The 16,156-nt window shown below is 39.9% G+C and overlaps 2 protein-coding genes across 2 annotated transcripts in view; both read left to right on the top strand.

Annotated features, from left to right (window-relative positions):
* rundc3ab (RUN domain containing 3Ab) lies at positions 1–9,510 on the top strand. The gene is made up of 11 exons (XM_020623311.1): positions 1–171; positions 3,534–3,649; positions 3,945–4,072; positions 4,817–4,902; positions 5,002–5,091; positions 5,186–5,266; positions 5,568–5,733; positions 6,416–6,573; positions 7,132–7,251; positions 8,067–8,167; positions 8,267–9,510. Exons 1-11 carry the CDS (start codon positions 65–67, stop codon positions 8,407–8,409), a joined length of 1,296 nt encoding a protein of 431 aa, XP_020478967.1. The 5' UTR covers positions 1–64; the 3' UTR covers positions 8,410–9,510.
* Positions 9,511–11,432: 1,922 nt separating this feature from the next.
* The window catches only part of LOC109973641 (protein FAM117A-like), a 7,938-nt gene continuing 3,214 nt past the window's right edge, over positions 11,433–16,156 (top strand). Inside the window, exons 1-6 of the mRNA XM_020623390.1 lie at positions 11,433–12,152; positions 12,738–12,883; positions 13,611–13,706; positions 14,604–14,720; positions 15,420–15,548; positions 15,716–15,902. Of these exons, the coding sequence (XP_020479046.1) occupies positions 12,029–12,152; positions 12,738–12,883; positions 13,611–13,706; positions 14,604–14,720; positions 15,420–15,548; positions 15,716–15,902 (799 nt within the window). The 5' untranslated portion in view covers positions 11,433–12,028. The remainder of the gene's footprint in view (positions 12,153–12,737; positions 12,884–13,610; positions 13,707–14,603; positions 14,721–15,419; positions 15,549–15,715; positions 15,903–16,156) is intronic.

Below are 16,156 nucleotides of genomic sequence, written 5' to 3'. Positions count from 1 at the left end.
GAGAGCAGGAGGACCGGTGGCCGACAGGGAGGGGTCCTTTGATATCAGGGCGTCCTCCTCCTGGATGGAGCCCGGCTGTGTGCAGGCAGCCATGGCCATGGGAGATGTCTCGAAAAAAGTGTCGGCTCGGAACTTGGCGGTGGAGCGAAAAAACCTCATCACTGTCTGCAGGTCAGTTTTTATTTTCCAGGACAGGCTGATGTATAGATGGAGACTGTGCGGTAGGCTCAATGTTGCATGTATTTCAAGTGGTCATGTGGCTACATTTTGACTTTTACAGCAACAAATTGATCGTGGTGTTTTTATTCTTATCGCAGACAATAAATGTACATGGGACATTTTGACACGCATGCCTACGTCATCCTGATATTAAGTCCTCTTTATGAACTCTGTTCCGACGGTGGGCCTGTCGGGACAGGGGACGATGTCTGTTCTCTAGGTTATGTGCTACTAAACAGACTACTACAAATACAAACGCAGTATAATATGTGACAGTCGACAGACTCTCTGTGTGAGTTTACTGGTGTCATCGTTGTAATTTATTTTCTCATCTCTGATGGCGTGGTTGCTATGACGACAACCTTCCTATGTGCAGTTCTAGCTGGCACCCTGGGGACCCGGGGCAAGGAGGCAGCATAAGGCCTGAGCATCAAGATCCATTTGGACCTTGTGAGACTGTTCTAGAGGCTTGCACTGAAACGCCTTTGCCATGACTTAAACACACATACACAGACAAATTGGCAACTGTACATGCATGAAACACACACAGCTGTGCAAGCACATATGCACTATGACCATATCTATGAAGGGATTCAGCAGATGTGTATTTACAGGGCCAGTGATGCTGCTCTTTAGCTATTTCTGAATATAAACACCCACAGTTACAGCTGCTATCAGCAAAATTTAAAGCTACTATGTTCAGCATTTTATAACAGCAAGAGATAAAAATATGTGCTATATGAAAGGAGTCACTCATTGTGATGAACCTACAGAGAATTATTACTTAGCTCTGCAGTTTCCCTCAGCACTACTGAGCATTTTGTTGTCTTTCAGGTCATTCTTTTGGTTTTTCAGTCCTCAGCTTTACTGCTCTGGTTTACTCTCACCACACCTGCAATGTGCTGTCGCAGGCAAAGTTCTGTCAACTGACTGTAGCACCAAAATTAGCATCTAAGATGTTGTTCAGGTTTCTTCCACTGACCTTTAGTTTAAGTGCAGTGATTTTCTTTAAGTTTCTAAACCATTCCTCTCTGTTTCTTCTGCTCCTCTCTTCTTATAGATGTACACTAGACACCCTAAAAATGAGTGATGTTCAGATCGATCCTGAAATATCAGTACTTCCAATCCCAACATTCCCTGTTCCAGGATCGATTCCCATGTTAAAAGATTGATATCTAAAAGAAGCAGGCTAATGTTTTATCTTCAACAGGGGACACAGGAGACAGTAACTACAGTAAGAAAAACCTTCAGTTGGGAGCCTCTTGCAGTGTCATATGGGGTTGCTGGGTGCACTGAAGTAAACAACCAAGATGGCATATAAAGGGTCCCTGTAGCTATGTATGTAGTATGGACTTAATCCGAACTCCAGCATTTCAGTATCTGGGCTGCAGAAATGCCCCTTCACATCATGTGAGCAGGGTGGCACCATTTGTTGTTAATAGAAGCAGCAAGCCCTTATGCACCTTTTAGCCTGTCTCCTCTCCTTCATCAGTCTGTTGTTTGGACCCATCAGTTTTGTTGCTAGGGTTGCCAGCCCTTGTGGACTGGCTGAGAGACTCCCAGAATTGATTTAGACCTCCCTTGCTGGACTTGGTAAAGTCTGTCTTTGTTGCTCTATCATGCTCTGAGTGCGCCCCCCCCACCCCAGCTCTATTTTCACACAAAGTATCGGTATTGGTATTGGCAATACCAGCCTGGATTTTACTTGGTATTGGATTGGACAGGAAATAAGTGGTATCACACATCACTACTAAAAATAGAAGTTTAGTACATTTGAACCCTGTCCTCTTTTGCCCTAGTTTAAATAATTGATGTTAAAGTCAAAATCATGTTTAAAGTTTGTCTAAAGTCATCAAACACCCTGAGTTTATGTCCTTGGTTTAAGTCAGGTAAGTCACTAAGTATGTCACTGTCATAGTGTTTGCAGATTTGAAAGGGAGTATTGAGTACTGTTAAACACATGCAACACATGTATGTTCGGACAGCTGGGCAGGAAGACAAGACTATGCCTCTGCTGAGCCACTGTCAGGTGAATCTGGGTCAGGTCATGGCCCTGTTCTCTGTAATACACTGACTGCACAGGGGATGGTGCTTGTTTTGATGTGGAGGGTAGTCAGCCAGTTATTGTCCAGTATCTGGCCACAGCCAAAGCAGCTCAATGACACATTGTTGTCTTTGGAACAATGGAGAGTGAAATCACTTGCCTCAGTGCCTTGTCTTAAGATCAGCATTGTCTTACCATGAGAGTGTGTACTGTACATGTAGACTTAGATTTTTTTTTTTTTTTTTTTACTAAAAACTGTTTACATTTGGCCACTGACATTTAAAATTAAACTGTAATAATAGCTGAAACAACTTCTGTCCACCTAATATTGAGTACATTTCCTGTGGTCCTTGCAGGGCCCTGTGTACTAGAAGTCACCACACGGCATATTTCTTTGTCACTGGACAAATAACATTTGACAAGATGAATTACTTAGTGTCCACACAAATATTTAGGAACAATCATTTCAGGAGAAGATGAATGATGGCTGAAATAAGCTTTAGAATTTTAGTTGTCACAGCATATGGGTGTATAAGGCCTGTGGGTGTATATGTTATGGAAAGTAATCACCCCACCTGACAATACACCAGTTATTGTACACTAGAGAATCCATATTAGGTATTTTTAAATATTTAGCCATGCTAGCCATCAGTCCCTCCCTTTGGTTCAGACTGACTAGGAACGTTCACTGTGCCCAGAGGATGATGCTTTGATGACCTTTCCTAGTGTACTTGGTAGGATACAGGAAGGCTCCTTTATAACTGTAAATATATTACATCAGATAGGAGTCAGCTCTTCAGTAAAAAGTCTACTGAACTTCCTGAAAGCTCTCCCTGAAAATCTTCCTCACAGTAAATGGGTAACATCAGTAGTACAGTGTGAGTGTTCACAGAAACAATCACATGGGCTAGATGGTAACAAAAACATACATGCACATATTGACATACATGCAGCTTTTGGGTTCTGATTCATTTGCTTTTGATTTCATGCACTGTACAGATTTTTTTTTCACAGACTTTCTTTCTCTAAGTACATCATGTTGGCTGAGCAGTACACAGTTAGATCCTTACATGGAGCTTTGTGAATTCTCTTTTATCAAAAGTTTAATTATAGTTTGGTCTATGATGTGTTCCTCCTACAGTAAACTAAAACAAAGAACGCAGTAATCCAATAATCTGTTCCCTGACTAATTTATTCCCATGATGGCTTTATTACAACCAAACTCATTAAAACCTCTCTTTCTGTTTCTCTCTCTCTCTACCACACATAGGTTTTCAGTAAAGACACTCTTAGAGAAGTACACAGCCGAGCCCATCGATGACTCATCTGAGGAGTTTATCAATTTTGCAGCCATCCTTGAACACATCCTCAGCCATCGTTTTAAAGGTAATGAAACTATGAGAAAATTTGTCAGGGACGGACTGCATGTTAAATACATTTAATAGCATGATCATTTTCAAAGACCTCAAATACAAAGAGACATCATAAAACTGTGTTGTTTAATGGAAGCTTCCATTTTGGACTTCCTCCATTAGCAGCAGCTGTTTCTGTTTTGTTTCTGTAAAGTCATCCATGTTGTGACTACACCAGCTGGCCCAAGGCTCCACTGTTCCCTCACACAAATACACTTTATGTCAGAATAATACTGTTCATAATGCATTATGTTACATCCTCGTTTTAGGGTCTGGCAGCTGGTTTGACGGTCAGAGGAGTTATTGGGACTACATCCGGCTGGCCTGTGCTAAAGTCCCTAACAGCTGCATTAGCAGTATCGAGAGTATGGAAAATATCAACACGTCACGAGCAAAGGCAAGTCCTACATAATAATGATGATGATAATAGTATAAATGGTGACATTAATGAAACAAAGCAGCACAGCAAACAAATACTCAGCTAATAAAAGGCAAAACTGTCTAAATAAAGGAAGAGTATCAGTGTAGATAGCCTATCATTGATGCTCAAAGGTCTGTAGAGACAGACAACAGACAACTGTCCAGCTCCTCAGCAAATGAACTACAGTGTTACCAAAATGGTAGTGGTTGTAAAGTAGTACAGTACATGCTGTAAATATACAGCTGAAGACTTGGTTCAATAGATGAGTGATTTTCCCTGCTCAGACAGTTTCATTTGAATGTTTGGAGGCATGAGGAGGAAAATGTTTATCATATTTAACAAGAAAGAGGCAAATGTTAGAGAAGGTTTCAAACAATAAAGAGAATTTTGTACAGCAGTATTTTATTACTTATAATTAACTATCCCAGTATTATCTTGTGACCCATTCAATTATTCTCAGGACTCCTTGACCAACTCTAGATTCTACTGCAATGGCCATTTTCAGAGTTACAGCAATTTTGTCATACATATATTATTTCTCAAATGGTGCACTATGTTACCATGTCACATCGAAAGGACATACACGTGATGGTAAAGAAAATGTATAACTTTGTAATTATTTAATTAATAATGGGAAAATGGTCGATGTTAGTACTCTGCATGCCGGGATGTTTTTCTACTGATGCAGCATAATCTCTTAACCTTTGGTGACCTTTTCAGGGTCAAGCCTGGATGAGAGTAGCCCTGATGGAGAAGAGGCTGTCTGAATACATTGCTACTGCTTTGAGAGACAGCAGAACAACTAGGTTAGAGCCCCCAGAAGCCTAAATGCACAGTAGTATCACTCTATCTCTGCTATACCAAAATCATGTTCCCACCTGCTTGTACCTGTCTCTGTGTTTTAGGAGGTTTTATGCAGAGGGAGCTATCATGTTAAGAGAAGAAGCCACAGTGCTAACAGGGATGCTCATAGGTCTCGGAGCCATAGATTTTAGGTGAGAAGTTATGCACCTTATGCATCAGACTGATCATTTTAGATGGCTACATGTAGTTCTTTTGCTTTATTTCTGTGTGGTTTCTCCTCTACAGTTTCTGTCTAAAAGGGGAGGCCCTGGATGGGAAATCCTCTGCCGTGATTGACTATACACCATACTTGAAATTCACACAAAGGTATCTTCAGTGATACCAGGGAAAATGACTGTAACAGCCAATGTAATCCCTTAGTATGTTAAATATTTTGAGTGACAATACATTTTAAGGACCCAGGGAATGTTTAGAGTTGGTTATACTTGAAAAATAAATTGTCATGTAAATAGCCTATAAATAGCCTATATTCTTCATTCTGCTGTTTGATTTTCAGAAAAATCCTTATCTAAGCAGCAGGTGTTTGCTTACAATAACCAGTCACAGAATTAAGTCTGACAATAATATTTTATTCACTTTACAAATCAAGTCAGTGTTTCTGTTGTAGCTATGATTACCTGAGTGATGATGACGATCGACAGAGCATTGACAGCAGCACAAGTGATGACAGCATTCCTGAACACCCCTACATCCCTCTGGTCACTGATGAGGAGAGCTGGAGCACGAAGTGTCGTAAGATGGAGCAGAGATTCAAGATTGTCAATGCTCAGAAGGTCTGCAGCTGAGCCATTTTTGTTTTTTGTTTTGTTTTCATTGCTGCACTTAACACAATCATTTAACTGATTAGCTGACAATGGTATTGCTTATTTGACAATGATCAATTAACAGTCTTCTAAAATCTACATAAACTTATAACTGATAAGAAGAAGATAACATTTGTAAAGGCATAAAATAATGGAAACAGAATTTAGAGCATCTTTATTTTCTGATGTATTTTTGAGTGAAATGCCATATGTAGGTGGGTTTGAATTGTCCTAATGAAGATTTAAATTAGTTCCTTAGATTTGACTGGATCAAGTATGTAAAATTATTTATAAGTATTAATTGTTAAATGTGTTGTTTATTAATAATACTCGGCTAATCTGCTTCATTAGGACTGTGTGGGTGTGGTTCAGATGGTGCCAATTTATGATCGGTGCTGTGAAGTATGAGACATCACATTTTTCCAGTTGACAAAAATGGTTTTAAAAAAGGTTAAGATACCGACAATTGCTAACAGGTGTTATCAAACATGTTTAGTTACTCTTATATGCTAAACAGGACATCCTACATTTCCTAATACATAAGAATCCTTTCACCCTCAACACCATAAAACAAATTTTGTAATACAGTGAGCATTACAAATGGACGCAAGGTAAAGATATGTTTTTACACTTTGTGGATTTGTGTTGTCAGGGTTACTTGGAGGAGCTAGTACGTCTGCGTGAGTCCCAGCTGAAGAACACAGAGGCTGAGAACAAGAGGCTTAAGGCCCGACTGGAGGAGCTGCAGAGCCAGAGCCAACAGGAAAAGAAGGACCTGGAGGCCATAGTCCTTGAGCTTCAGGAGCAACTGTAAGTGATGCAGACAGATCGTGGCGTCCACTGTCACTTAATTCCTCAGTAGGTTAATAATGCAACACAAAGACAAAAGGGCTTGTGAAGAACCAGTTATAGCAGTTTTCAAAAGCAGAGTATAGTCAAAACATTGACTTGATGAGAACTGCTTCCCTTTTTCTGGAGCTTAATTGTCACTGTGACTGAGTTATGCTAACCCTATAAAGCCTGACAAATAAAAAAATAGCCAGAACATTCAAATTTTTTGGAACTGAGATGTTTATTAAACCTTTTAACAAAATCAAAAAGAAAATTCAAGATTCAAGATTTTTATTTGCCATTTATGCATAAGACAAACAGTCCAGTCATATAAGAATAAATGTGCCATATTATTTTGTTTATTAAAATTTTTTTTGTACCACATTTGATACATGGGGCCTTTCTGGCTAATTTTTTTGCTCAGAAATCCACTTAGCAAATATGATACAAATGGTTTTATAGGGTTAAAGGCTTTGGTGCAAGACTGTTTCAGGATGTTGAAGTTCTGTCTCATATTTGTTTCCTCATGCTTGGAAGAACCAGCTTGATTCCATGTGACTCCAACCCCCTGGCCAAAAACCTTTCAATCCCCCTGGTCAACCAGTGGCCGACGTTCCAGCCATACAACAACCAAGAGGACGTCAAGCTGTTTCGCAGGTTTGATTAACTGTCTGTCTCCTGGTATAATATTTTGTACATATATACATGCACCATACATTACATAAGGTACCTGGACTACCTGGACTGTTATCATACTACTGTACTACTGGTCTGTGGGTTGGATTTCATTGAATTTTTAGGTGACATACTACTTATCAATACATCTTTAAATTAAAGTGATCACAAATAGAAAATGTAAATGTAGCAGGGAACAAATGAATTGTGAGACAGAATATGACAGAGACATTTGTACACTGAATAACAAAAAGTTAAATTCCTTATTAAAAATGTATTCCATTTCCACTTTTAACTATTAATTCATCATTTAAAGATTGAAATTATGGAATAAACTTTTTATTAGTTCTTTGACATTTAAAATGCATCATTATAAGCCACGGCTAACAATAATTTTCACTATCAGCTAATCAGTTAACCATTTTATCCATAAAATAATAGAAAACAGTGAAGTTGCCAACTGTAATTTCCTAGAGCCCAAGATGATGTATTCAAATTTGGTCCAAAAGCCAAAGAAAAACATGGAATCCTGTTATTTGAGAAGCTGTAACCAACAAATGTCTGGCATTTTGCTTGAAAAGTGATTGAGCCTGTTAATTGATTAACAAATAGCTACCTATTAGGTTGTCTAATTGACTAATCAATGGATCTTTTCCCTTCTAATAGCAACTTCATCTGCCTATAATTCTGTGGCATACTCCAGGGTCCTTGCCAACAAACATAAAAAGACTTGCCTAGTACCATTTGCTACCTTCTACTGTTGTTAACCCTTAACTTGTCCTTCTGTTGACCTGTAGGAGGAGTTTCCCCAGCACAGAGCTGCTGTCAGTGGAGGTCAGCCTGGATTCAGACTCCCAGAGGATTGAGGGGAAACAGAATGGAGGGGCCTGGTGCACAGGTAACAATCTAGACAAACACTGACTGTACCACACTGTAAGATGATATAGGAGTAAACACACATCAACACTTCCATTATATATCTGTCACACCCCTCCAGGAAAGGATTACACCCCCTCCATGATGGGCCTGTGTGGTTCCTTGGTGTCCCTCCCGAGCTGCAAGTCATTGGCTAGCCTCAAATCCAGTGAATGTCTGGTCAACATCAGCACAGAGAACAGTCCTGCCCTCTCTCCCAGCTAGGGGGCGCCAAAAAAACACTGCCAACCACTTAGACTCTGAGACAGCACGATGACAAAAGGACTATTTTTGGTAGGTGGACAAATGCTCTCTTTCATGGCCCTTATCTGAGTCCCTTTGCCTTTACGCTCTGAGCCCAGCACTCTCTCAGCTTACAGCTTTGGAGCATTTGTGAAAGAGTAGCTTCCCTGTCTGGGTTTTTTCAACAAAGATGCAGGAATTGCTGCTGTACTGCCCAACAGCCTCCTTAAATTTCACCGTTGTTCATAATCTTGACATAATTAAGCCTCCTGGAATGCAAACACCTGGTTCAAGTTGGACCTCTCTTACTTCATGACATTTGATTTTGTGCAATTACAGTCATATCTGTACTGGTCACATTCATCAAAACTCACTGTAGGGTTGTTCTGTATGTACTTGTCCATTTGTTTGTGTCTTATCACTCTGTCAGTATATCTTTTCTGCCTGTTGCATAGAATTGGCAGGATGGATGAGGTGTTATATCCTGTAGGAATCAGAAACGTTTTCCGGTATTATATTACACTACTATAAGAGGATGGAAAGAGTTATAAACAGAGGCTTTAAATGTGCTGAGTCAACAAAAACAGCTTTATGATATTAAAAAGAATTGCATTTTTGGTCTCATTCAATCATACAGTAGGTTAAGATTTTTAGGATGTGGCATAAAAGACCTGCCAGGCTACCAAGGTTTGCAGAAGCACTACAATGTGAACATTAAAACAGACATAATCTACTGCATGCAAATGCAAAGTAAACTGTGACTATGCAGATCGAATGTTTTCATTGTTTTTTTCTACAAACCTGGCTTGATAGAGTAGTTTGAGGAAGAGGGAAATAATGAATAATGCACCATGCATACTGGTATGTGTTCCATTAATTTTTTGTTTTTATTTTACCCACTGTGATCTTTTCTTTGTATATTATAATTCATTTCATGACATACTGACTTGTGTCATTTACCATCATGTACATTGCAATCTCATGCAGTGTCGTTGAGAGCTGGGATATGTTGTGTTATTTAAAACTGCAATAAAACTGCCTTTTTTTGAAATATTAAATGCCCATACACACTGGATGTATATTTTTTAGCCATGTGGTGTAACTCTAAGAATGTCAGTCTGTTGTTCAGCCAGTCTACACTTTGGTCCAAACAGGATGAACAGTAATAACTTTTGTGATCCCTTAAGTTTTCGTCATTAGCTCCACTTTGTGTTTAGTGCTAATTACCTGATGTTAACATGATAATCATTATATCAACTAAACATCAGGATGTTAGCATGATGGTGTTAGCATATAGCTATAAGCACTGCTGTGTAGTGTCAGTTGCTAACATGGCTGTAGACTGCCTCCAAAGTTACATTTAACATTCATGTGTGTCAATTTAATGCCAACCTGACTTAAAATATTAGACACACAAAAAACCTTTTTAAAATGTGCTCTTAATGAATAACTGATATCAGGTGTGAGAAACCCAACATGTGCTCTTTCCTCGCCCATTCCTTGGTCACTTTTTATCTTCATGTCTTCCCTGTGTAGCCTAATTTTGTAAAGTGTGGTGTCATCTTTCTTCAGATGGGTTTGAAATAGCCTATGTGAGGTCATAGGTTAGAATCATTCATTCATTAACACAGACAAATTCATTGACTAAACAAACAGCAGCTGAAGGTCCTTTGGTAAACGCTAGAAATGCATTATGTGGGAGACACATTCCAGACTGATGCCTAATTAACTGCTTAGCTGTAAATGAATGGACGCTGAAGGGCTGTGAAAAGTTGGGTTTAGTTTGTCTTTGGTGGTTTTGTGAAAGTAACATAAGCTGGAGGTAGATGAGCAGATGGCCTGACCCAAAACTCAACACTTCACCCTTTTGTGATAAAGCACAAAAGCATAAGCATGATATCTATGTATGAGCTGAGGTCCCATACACTAAGTACACAGTTATAACCTGTTTTGTTTGGCTGAGCGGACCCAGGGTGTCTTAGCACTGATCTAGGATATGCATATGAATTGTATGTCATGTTATCTTTGCACCCTTCTCCTGTCCCACCACTGGCACTCCCTTTTACACAGAGTTAGGACATTTATCTCCCACAATGCACACTGTCTCACACATGCACACACACCACCCAAAAACACTTCACAGTCCATCCACCCAGATGGTGCACACACTCCCAGCTGAGGTGATTTCATAGGTCTCAGGATAGTATGATGAAAATGGATAGAAACCAGTGCCTATTGAAAAAAATTTAGAAATAGTATAGCATGCATTTAAAATGTTGAAACTGTAAAGGTTATATGATTTGCAGCTATGAACATTTGCTGAAATGTTGAAGGCCTACTTAAGTACACTTTTGAGGTACTCCATGTTGCAATTTCTTTTACAGCTACCCCATAAGAAAATATTGCATTTTTTTACACCACTACATGTATTTGACAGCTTTAGTTACTTTTTGATTCTGATCATTAGGCCAATTCAAAATATAATCAATCAACTAATAAGCCCAACCTTATCAGCTGCAACATAATGCTTAGGCTACACATTATTATGTTATATAATTATGGTATGTTAAGTAATATGAACATCTTTTTCTTTTGGTAAGAACGTTTCAAAGGCAATACCACTTCTACACTGCACTAGTACTTTTTACTTCAGTAGAAGTTCTTCTCCAACCATTAAAGATGAGTTGGTATGGCCCTTTAAAAGCATATGCTATCAGAGCTCACTAAAATGCAGTTGCCTCAGCCACTGACAAAGTAGCCAAGTCCATGTATTTTGAGTGTCACGGTTACTAGTAACAAAGGTCACATTTTAGCCTTAAATGGTTAAATTGTGTAATTTCGACACGAATCTGTTGATATGGTATTTGAATTGAAGGCGGTGACAATAAATTTTATTGCACGAGGTTTGACGGATTGACAGTAGATTGTCCAATAGAACTAAAGTTGGAGATTCAACAAACCAATAAAAAGTGAGATCCATAGTCGGGCCCGCCTCCCTAAATAATTAAATCCACACCACTGTGGTAGTGGTGGTTGCAAGTGTTTGGACGGAGTTTGCGTTATTCCAGCTACGCGGAGGGCAAAAAAAAAGAAAAGGAACAACACTGACCACCACGCTACTTTCTGGGCCACCAAAACAGCCCCCACCCTGAAACATTACAATGAAATAGACTACAGAGTTTGCTTAGAAAACGTAGGAGTTGGCGTTAAATTGACTTTTTGAGACTGGAGCTGCTTCCTTGTTCGACAACGGGGTAAAATATCTCATCATCCTCACAAAGAAACTTTACTTGCTAGGCTGCTAACTCGCACACAAGCCACCAGAAAGCATGATCACCGCCGAAGACGTGATCACAAGCTGTTAGTAACGTCTCAAATGTCGAGCTAAGTGTGTTGGTAACTGAATTTTCTTACAAATGGTATCTGTATGAGTCAAGACAGAGTTTTGTAACGGTTTTGAGTAGTCATCATCACTAGAGGAGGAAGAGTAGCAGCAGCTGGCAATTTGACCACAGAGCGCCCCTAAATCTTTAGTAAGCAGGACCCCCAGTGCGAATTTCTTAGTTTGGAGCCAAGTTGTTTCAGATTTGGTGCTGGGAAGATGTCTGGCCGAAGTGGAGTTGGACAGACGAAAGGAGCTGCTTCGGGTCCAAAGCCCCTCAGAGCTACTATCCCTTATCAGCTGGCTAGCAAGCCTCGACCGAACCGGAGAGATGGGAAATCAGGTATGAACTTGTCTCATTATATGGATCATTAGTTCTACCCATTTGTAAATGGGTTCTATATAATGTGACCCCATGTTAGAAACCGTAAGACTTGGCTAATGTGGACTGTTAAATACACACAAATGGTTTCACACAGACTAAATCCATCACTAAGTTTGTTAAAGTACCTGTCAAAGTACTTCTCATGCAAACTTGAATGATCTAGTCAAGCCTCACTGAAATGTCTGTAGCAGCATTCAGTAATAAAACGATGCCAACAAGGTAGTCACTGCAGAATCACTGTCTGTGATGTCCAACAATTTTTTTTTTTTTAAATGACACCCAGTCAACAACAATTCATTCATTGTTAAGGGGTATAATGTATTATATTTTATGTAAATTTGCTGTGGCAATATTATAAAATAGTGTATTTGTTTATCATAATGTCACTAGACATTATGTCCAAAACATATGGTCTATAGTAGTAATTACTGTGGAGATATGATCAAAGCTGCAACAAAGTCACATTTATATTGATTAATCTGGCAGATACCCTGTTGTTGATGGTGATATAAAGTATCTTAAAGTTCCTTCTGATACTGACAGCTGCAAAGTCCAAACCACACCAGCTGAGCTCTGGCATGAGGCGAACCATGTCTCTTGATGCCATCATCGGGCCATACCTGCAAGGACACTGGCCGAAAGAACATGAGGGCCAGAGCAGCCTGTCTCGCAAGGACAAATCTACTCAGGTTAGCTCCAGTTGAAAATTTACACAAGTGTGAACATAATAATGCTTTGGAAACAAATCTGTCACAACGCAACCAATGGAACATATTACTTTAGTACTGTTTTTTTCTTCCCCATAATTAGTTATTCACACATTAAATCACTGAGTTGTTTGTTCAGTGGTGTTTTTGGGTGGCAGACGTCACTGAGTCAAGATGAGTTTGCAAGTCTTGCAGAGAAAGGAGTTGATAGCGGACTGAGGGAGGGAGCAAGTGTCCGGTGCTTGCACAGCTATTACAGAGTGTGAACCACAGCCATGAGAACAGTTCCTGAAGTCAGCTGACGAGGCCGTTTTGGCTGCACCCATCCTCTGTGCTCTATGTGCAGGCACTCGCCACTGCTTTTGGTTGCCCACATCCTCCCCCTCTCTTTGTTTTTCAGTTTCTCCTGCTCATTCGCTCTTCTACAAGTGTGAATAGAGAGTCTTTGGGTGCGGATGCTGTAATGTAGCTGCAGATCAGTCTTTGAGCATGAAAAGTGGATCTGTGCTGAGTGTGAAACTATTGGTAAAATGTGTTTTAAGTCTTTAAGTAATATGTGATTTCAACATATTTTCCACTCAGATTTTAGAAAGGTCTTGATGAGGCCTCAGGGCAAAGGTTTAATATTTACACTTACTCACTTGCTATTATATTTTCAGGGTATTGGTTCTTATGGCAGCTGACCACACTGTGATTTCTTTCTCTCCAGACCCCAAATTCGTGGTCAGATAAATCACAGAGCAGGAGAGGAAGCAGCAGTCACAAACGTTCAGCCTCATGGGGCAGCGCTGAGCATCTGCGAGAGGTCAGTCTCTCTCTTTTATTGCTCAACATACTGTATGTGTTTGAAACAACTGTGTTTGCAAAACCTGGTGTTTTTTGTTGTTTTGTGTTGTGTGTCTTGAAAAGGTCCTGACTCAATTAATTTGACAACACTAAAGCCCCTTTTCCACCGCCTGGTACCAGCTCAACTCGTTTCTACTCAACTCACCTTATCAGTCAGATGTTGGGGATAGTACCTAGTACTGTTTTTGGTATCACCTCCACTGAGGTTCTAAGCGAGCAGAGGAAACGCCAAACAGTGACGTGTAAACACTGCAGAGTAGCGATTGGTCAGAGAAATCGCATCATCAATGTACAAGACATCCTGGAACAAGGAAAGCACCATTTTTAAATGCAACATTATTTAACACTAACCACTACTTTACCATAGTTACTGTACTAACTAAAACAGCCACATAACGAGAATCAAAAGCAGCATACCCTCTATGTCTTCCATTGCTACTGTCATTTACTGACGACGCCACAGCAGTGTAGTGCAGTGTCGCTATGATAACCAGCTACACGGAAAGGGGACCGTCTGCAGTGGAAAACCAAGCACCCGGTACCAAAAGTGAGTCAAGTTGAGCTGGTACCAGGTGATGGAAAAGGAGCTTAAGCAACAGGATCAATGATCTCATCTTTGAAGTAACTTCCCTTTTTACATTTTACACAAGCACTTCATCATGTTTTATCCAGACACTGCATAATTTGATTATTGTTGCAAAAATTTACAGCACACTTTTGAAGGGACCTTGCTGTGAAGTGTGTGATATGATAGGCTAAAGTATTTCCTCTGTGTGTGTGTGTGTGTGTGTGTGTGTGTGTGTGTGTGTGTGTGTGTGTAAGCTTGTTGACTAACAATAACCTCTGTTCATTGCAGATTGCTAAACTAAAACAACAGCTGCAGCAGCGCAGCAAACCTGCAGTCTCAGGGGGGCACGATAAAGACCGCCAGTGTGGCTATCCTCAAGGGAGCTGTAGCCTAGGAACTACTCAGGTGCTTACTGTCATCAGTACACATAAACATACCTCACAGCTTACTTCATCCATGCATGTGTGTGCACATTTTATAAGCTAAGCTGAAAAAAAAGCATAGAATTTTTTTTTTTTTTTTTTTTTTTTGTCAATACAACCATCTTCAATCACTGCTTTGACATTCAGCAAACAGTGCAGCTCTATGCAGGAAGTGAATGAAATAAAACACTGAAGCAACAGGAAGACGACTGCATCACACTCCTTCTGCTTCTCAGAGAGAAATGTGTAGTTCTGCTTTTAAGCACAGCTGGTATGCACAGTCTTTTTGAATGGTGCCACCCTTCACTGGACTGAAGCAGTTTACCAAATGTGATCAACTGATAAGAACATTTACAAATGTGACTTGGACCAAAAGGTGTTCAAAAGATTTTAACAAGGACTTGCACACTTGCCAGTCTTGATTATAATAATTGTGGAACTTCTGCAATATCTGAAGCACATGTTGCTTTAATACTTGACTCATGAAGAATGTGCTTTGGAAAATGCGTGATTTATTTTAGTAATAATAAAAAAAAAAGCCACTCAGCACTTCTCATATAAAGAATGCAGATTGCAGTGTTTCACAGTGAGAGGAAACGAGAAAACTGAGTGGGTGATCTGTTTGTTTCTTCTCAAGAGTAAAGCCGTCTGAATTCCATTTAACCTGTTTGTTTGTCCTCAGACTCAGCCAATTCCCATCCCTCTTCCTCCCTTGTCTACACTGGTCCCTCGACTGCGCTGCAGCGTGGAGGGTCTCAACCAGGAGCTGGAAGGCATGTTTGTCTGCCAGCCGCCGCATCCTCAGCACAGGGTAACTGTTACACACTCACCACACAACATACACATGTGAAAGGGCTTACAGGAATTTTTTTTTTTTTTTACAAAAAAGGCAAATATCATTTTCTGCCATAGTAACAAATAACATTATAGTGGCTGATATTCTTTACACAATGTAAACAGTGTTTCCTGTCTGGTCAGCTCCTTGATGTTCCAGACGGTCACCGGGCTCCACTTCCCCTGCAGAGCTGCAGCAGTGGATCTCAGAGTGACCCCACCACCACACCCCTGTGCTCACCTTCCAGCTGCTCCTCGCCTTGCTTCTCTCCCAACTACATCTCCCCCTGTTCACCCAAATCTGAAGACACTCCTCTGGACTTGCATCAAGGTTAGTTTGTCAGTATAGTGTATAAAACTAATCATACCCATAAATAACCAGAATAAGGCATCGGCATTTAATCACAAGTCTAACTGAACAGGATAGCATTTTCTTTATTTTGTGAACTTGTTGCTTAGTAAGTGAAAAATCTGAAAATAATTTTGTGTACTTAATATGCATACCACCTCCTCTACCATTTAAATATCGACAGTAGTAGATGTTTGTCAAAGGTTTTATTTTAAAAGTGCAGTTTTGTCATTTTG

Source organism: Monopterus albus, unplaced genomic scaffold, assembly GCF_001952655.1.
Source record: "Monopterus albus unplaced genomic scaffold, M_albus_1.0 scaffold297.1, whole genome shotgun sequence".
Taxonomy (NCBI): Eukaryota; Metazoa; Chordata; class Actinopteri; order Synbranchiformes; family Synbranchidae; genus Monopterus; species Monopterus albus.
The sequence above is the reverse complement of the archived record's forward strand: the minus strand, read 5'-3'. Positions and strand labels throughout refer to the sequence as shown.

What these genes read in the sequence shown, in the direction of transcription:
- rundc3ab (XM_020623311.1), top strand. Translation starts at nt 65, where the DNA reads ATGGAGCCCGGCTGTGTGCAGGCAGCCATGGCCATGGGAGATGTCTCG. An exon ending in AGAGACAGCAGAACAACTAG is followed by an intron (nt 4,903 to 5,001) that starts GTTAGAGCCCCC and finishes TCTGTGTTTTAG; the next exon opens with GAGGTTTTATGCAGAGGGAG. An exon ending in GACGTCAAGCTGTTTCGCAG is followed by an intron (nt 7,252 to 8,066) that starts GTTTGATTAACT and finishes GTTGACCTGTAG; the next exon opens with GAGGAGTTTCCCCAGCACAG.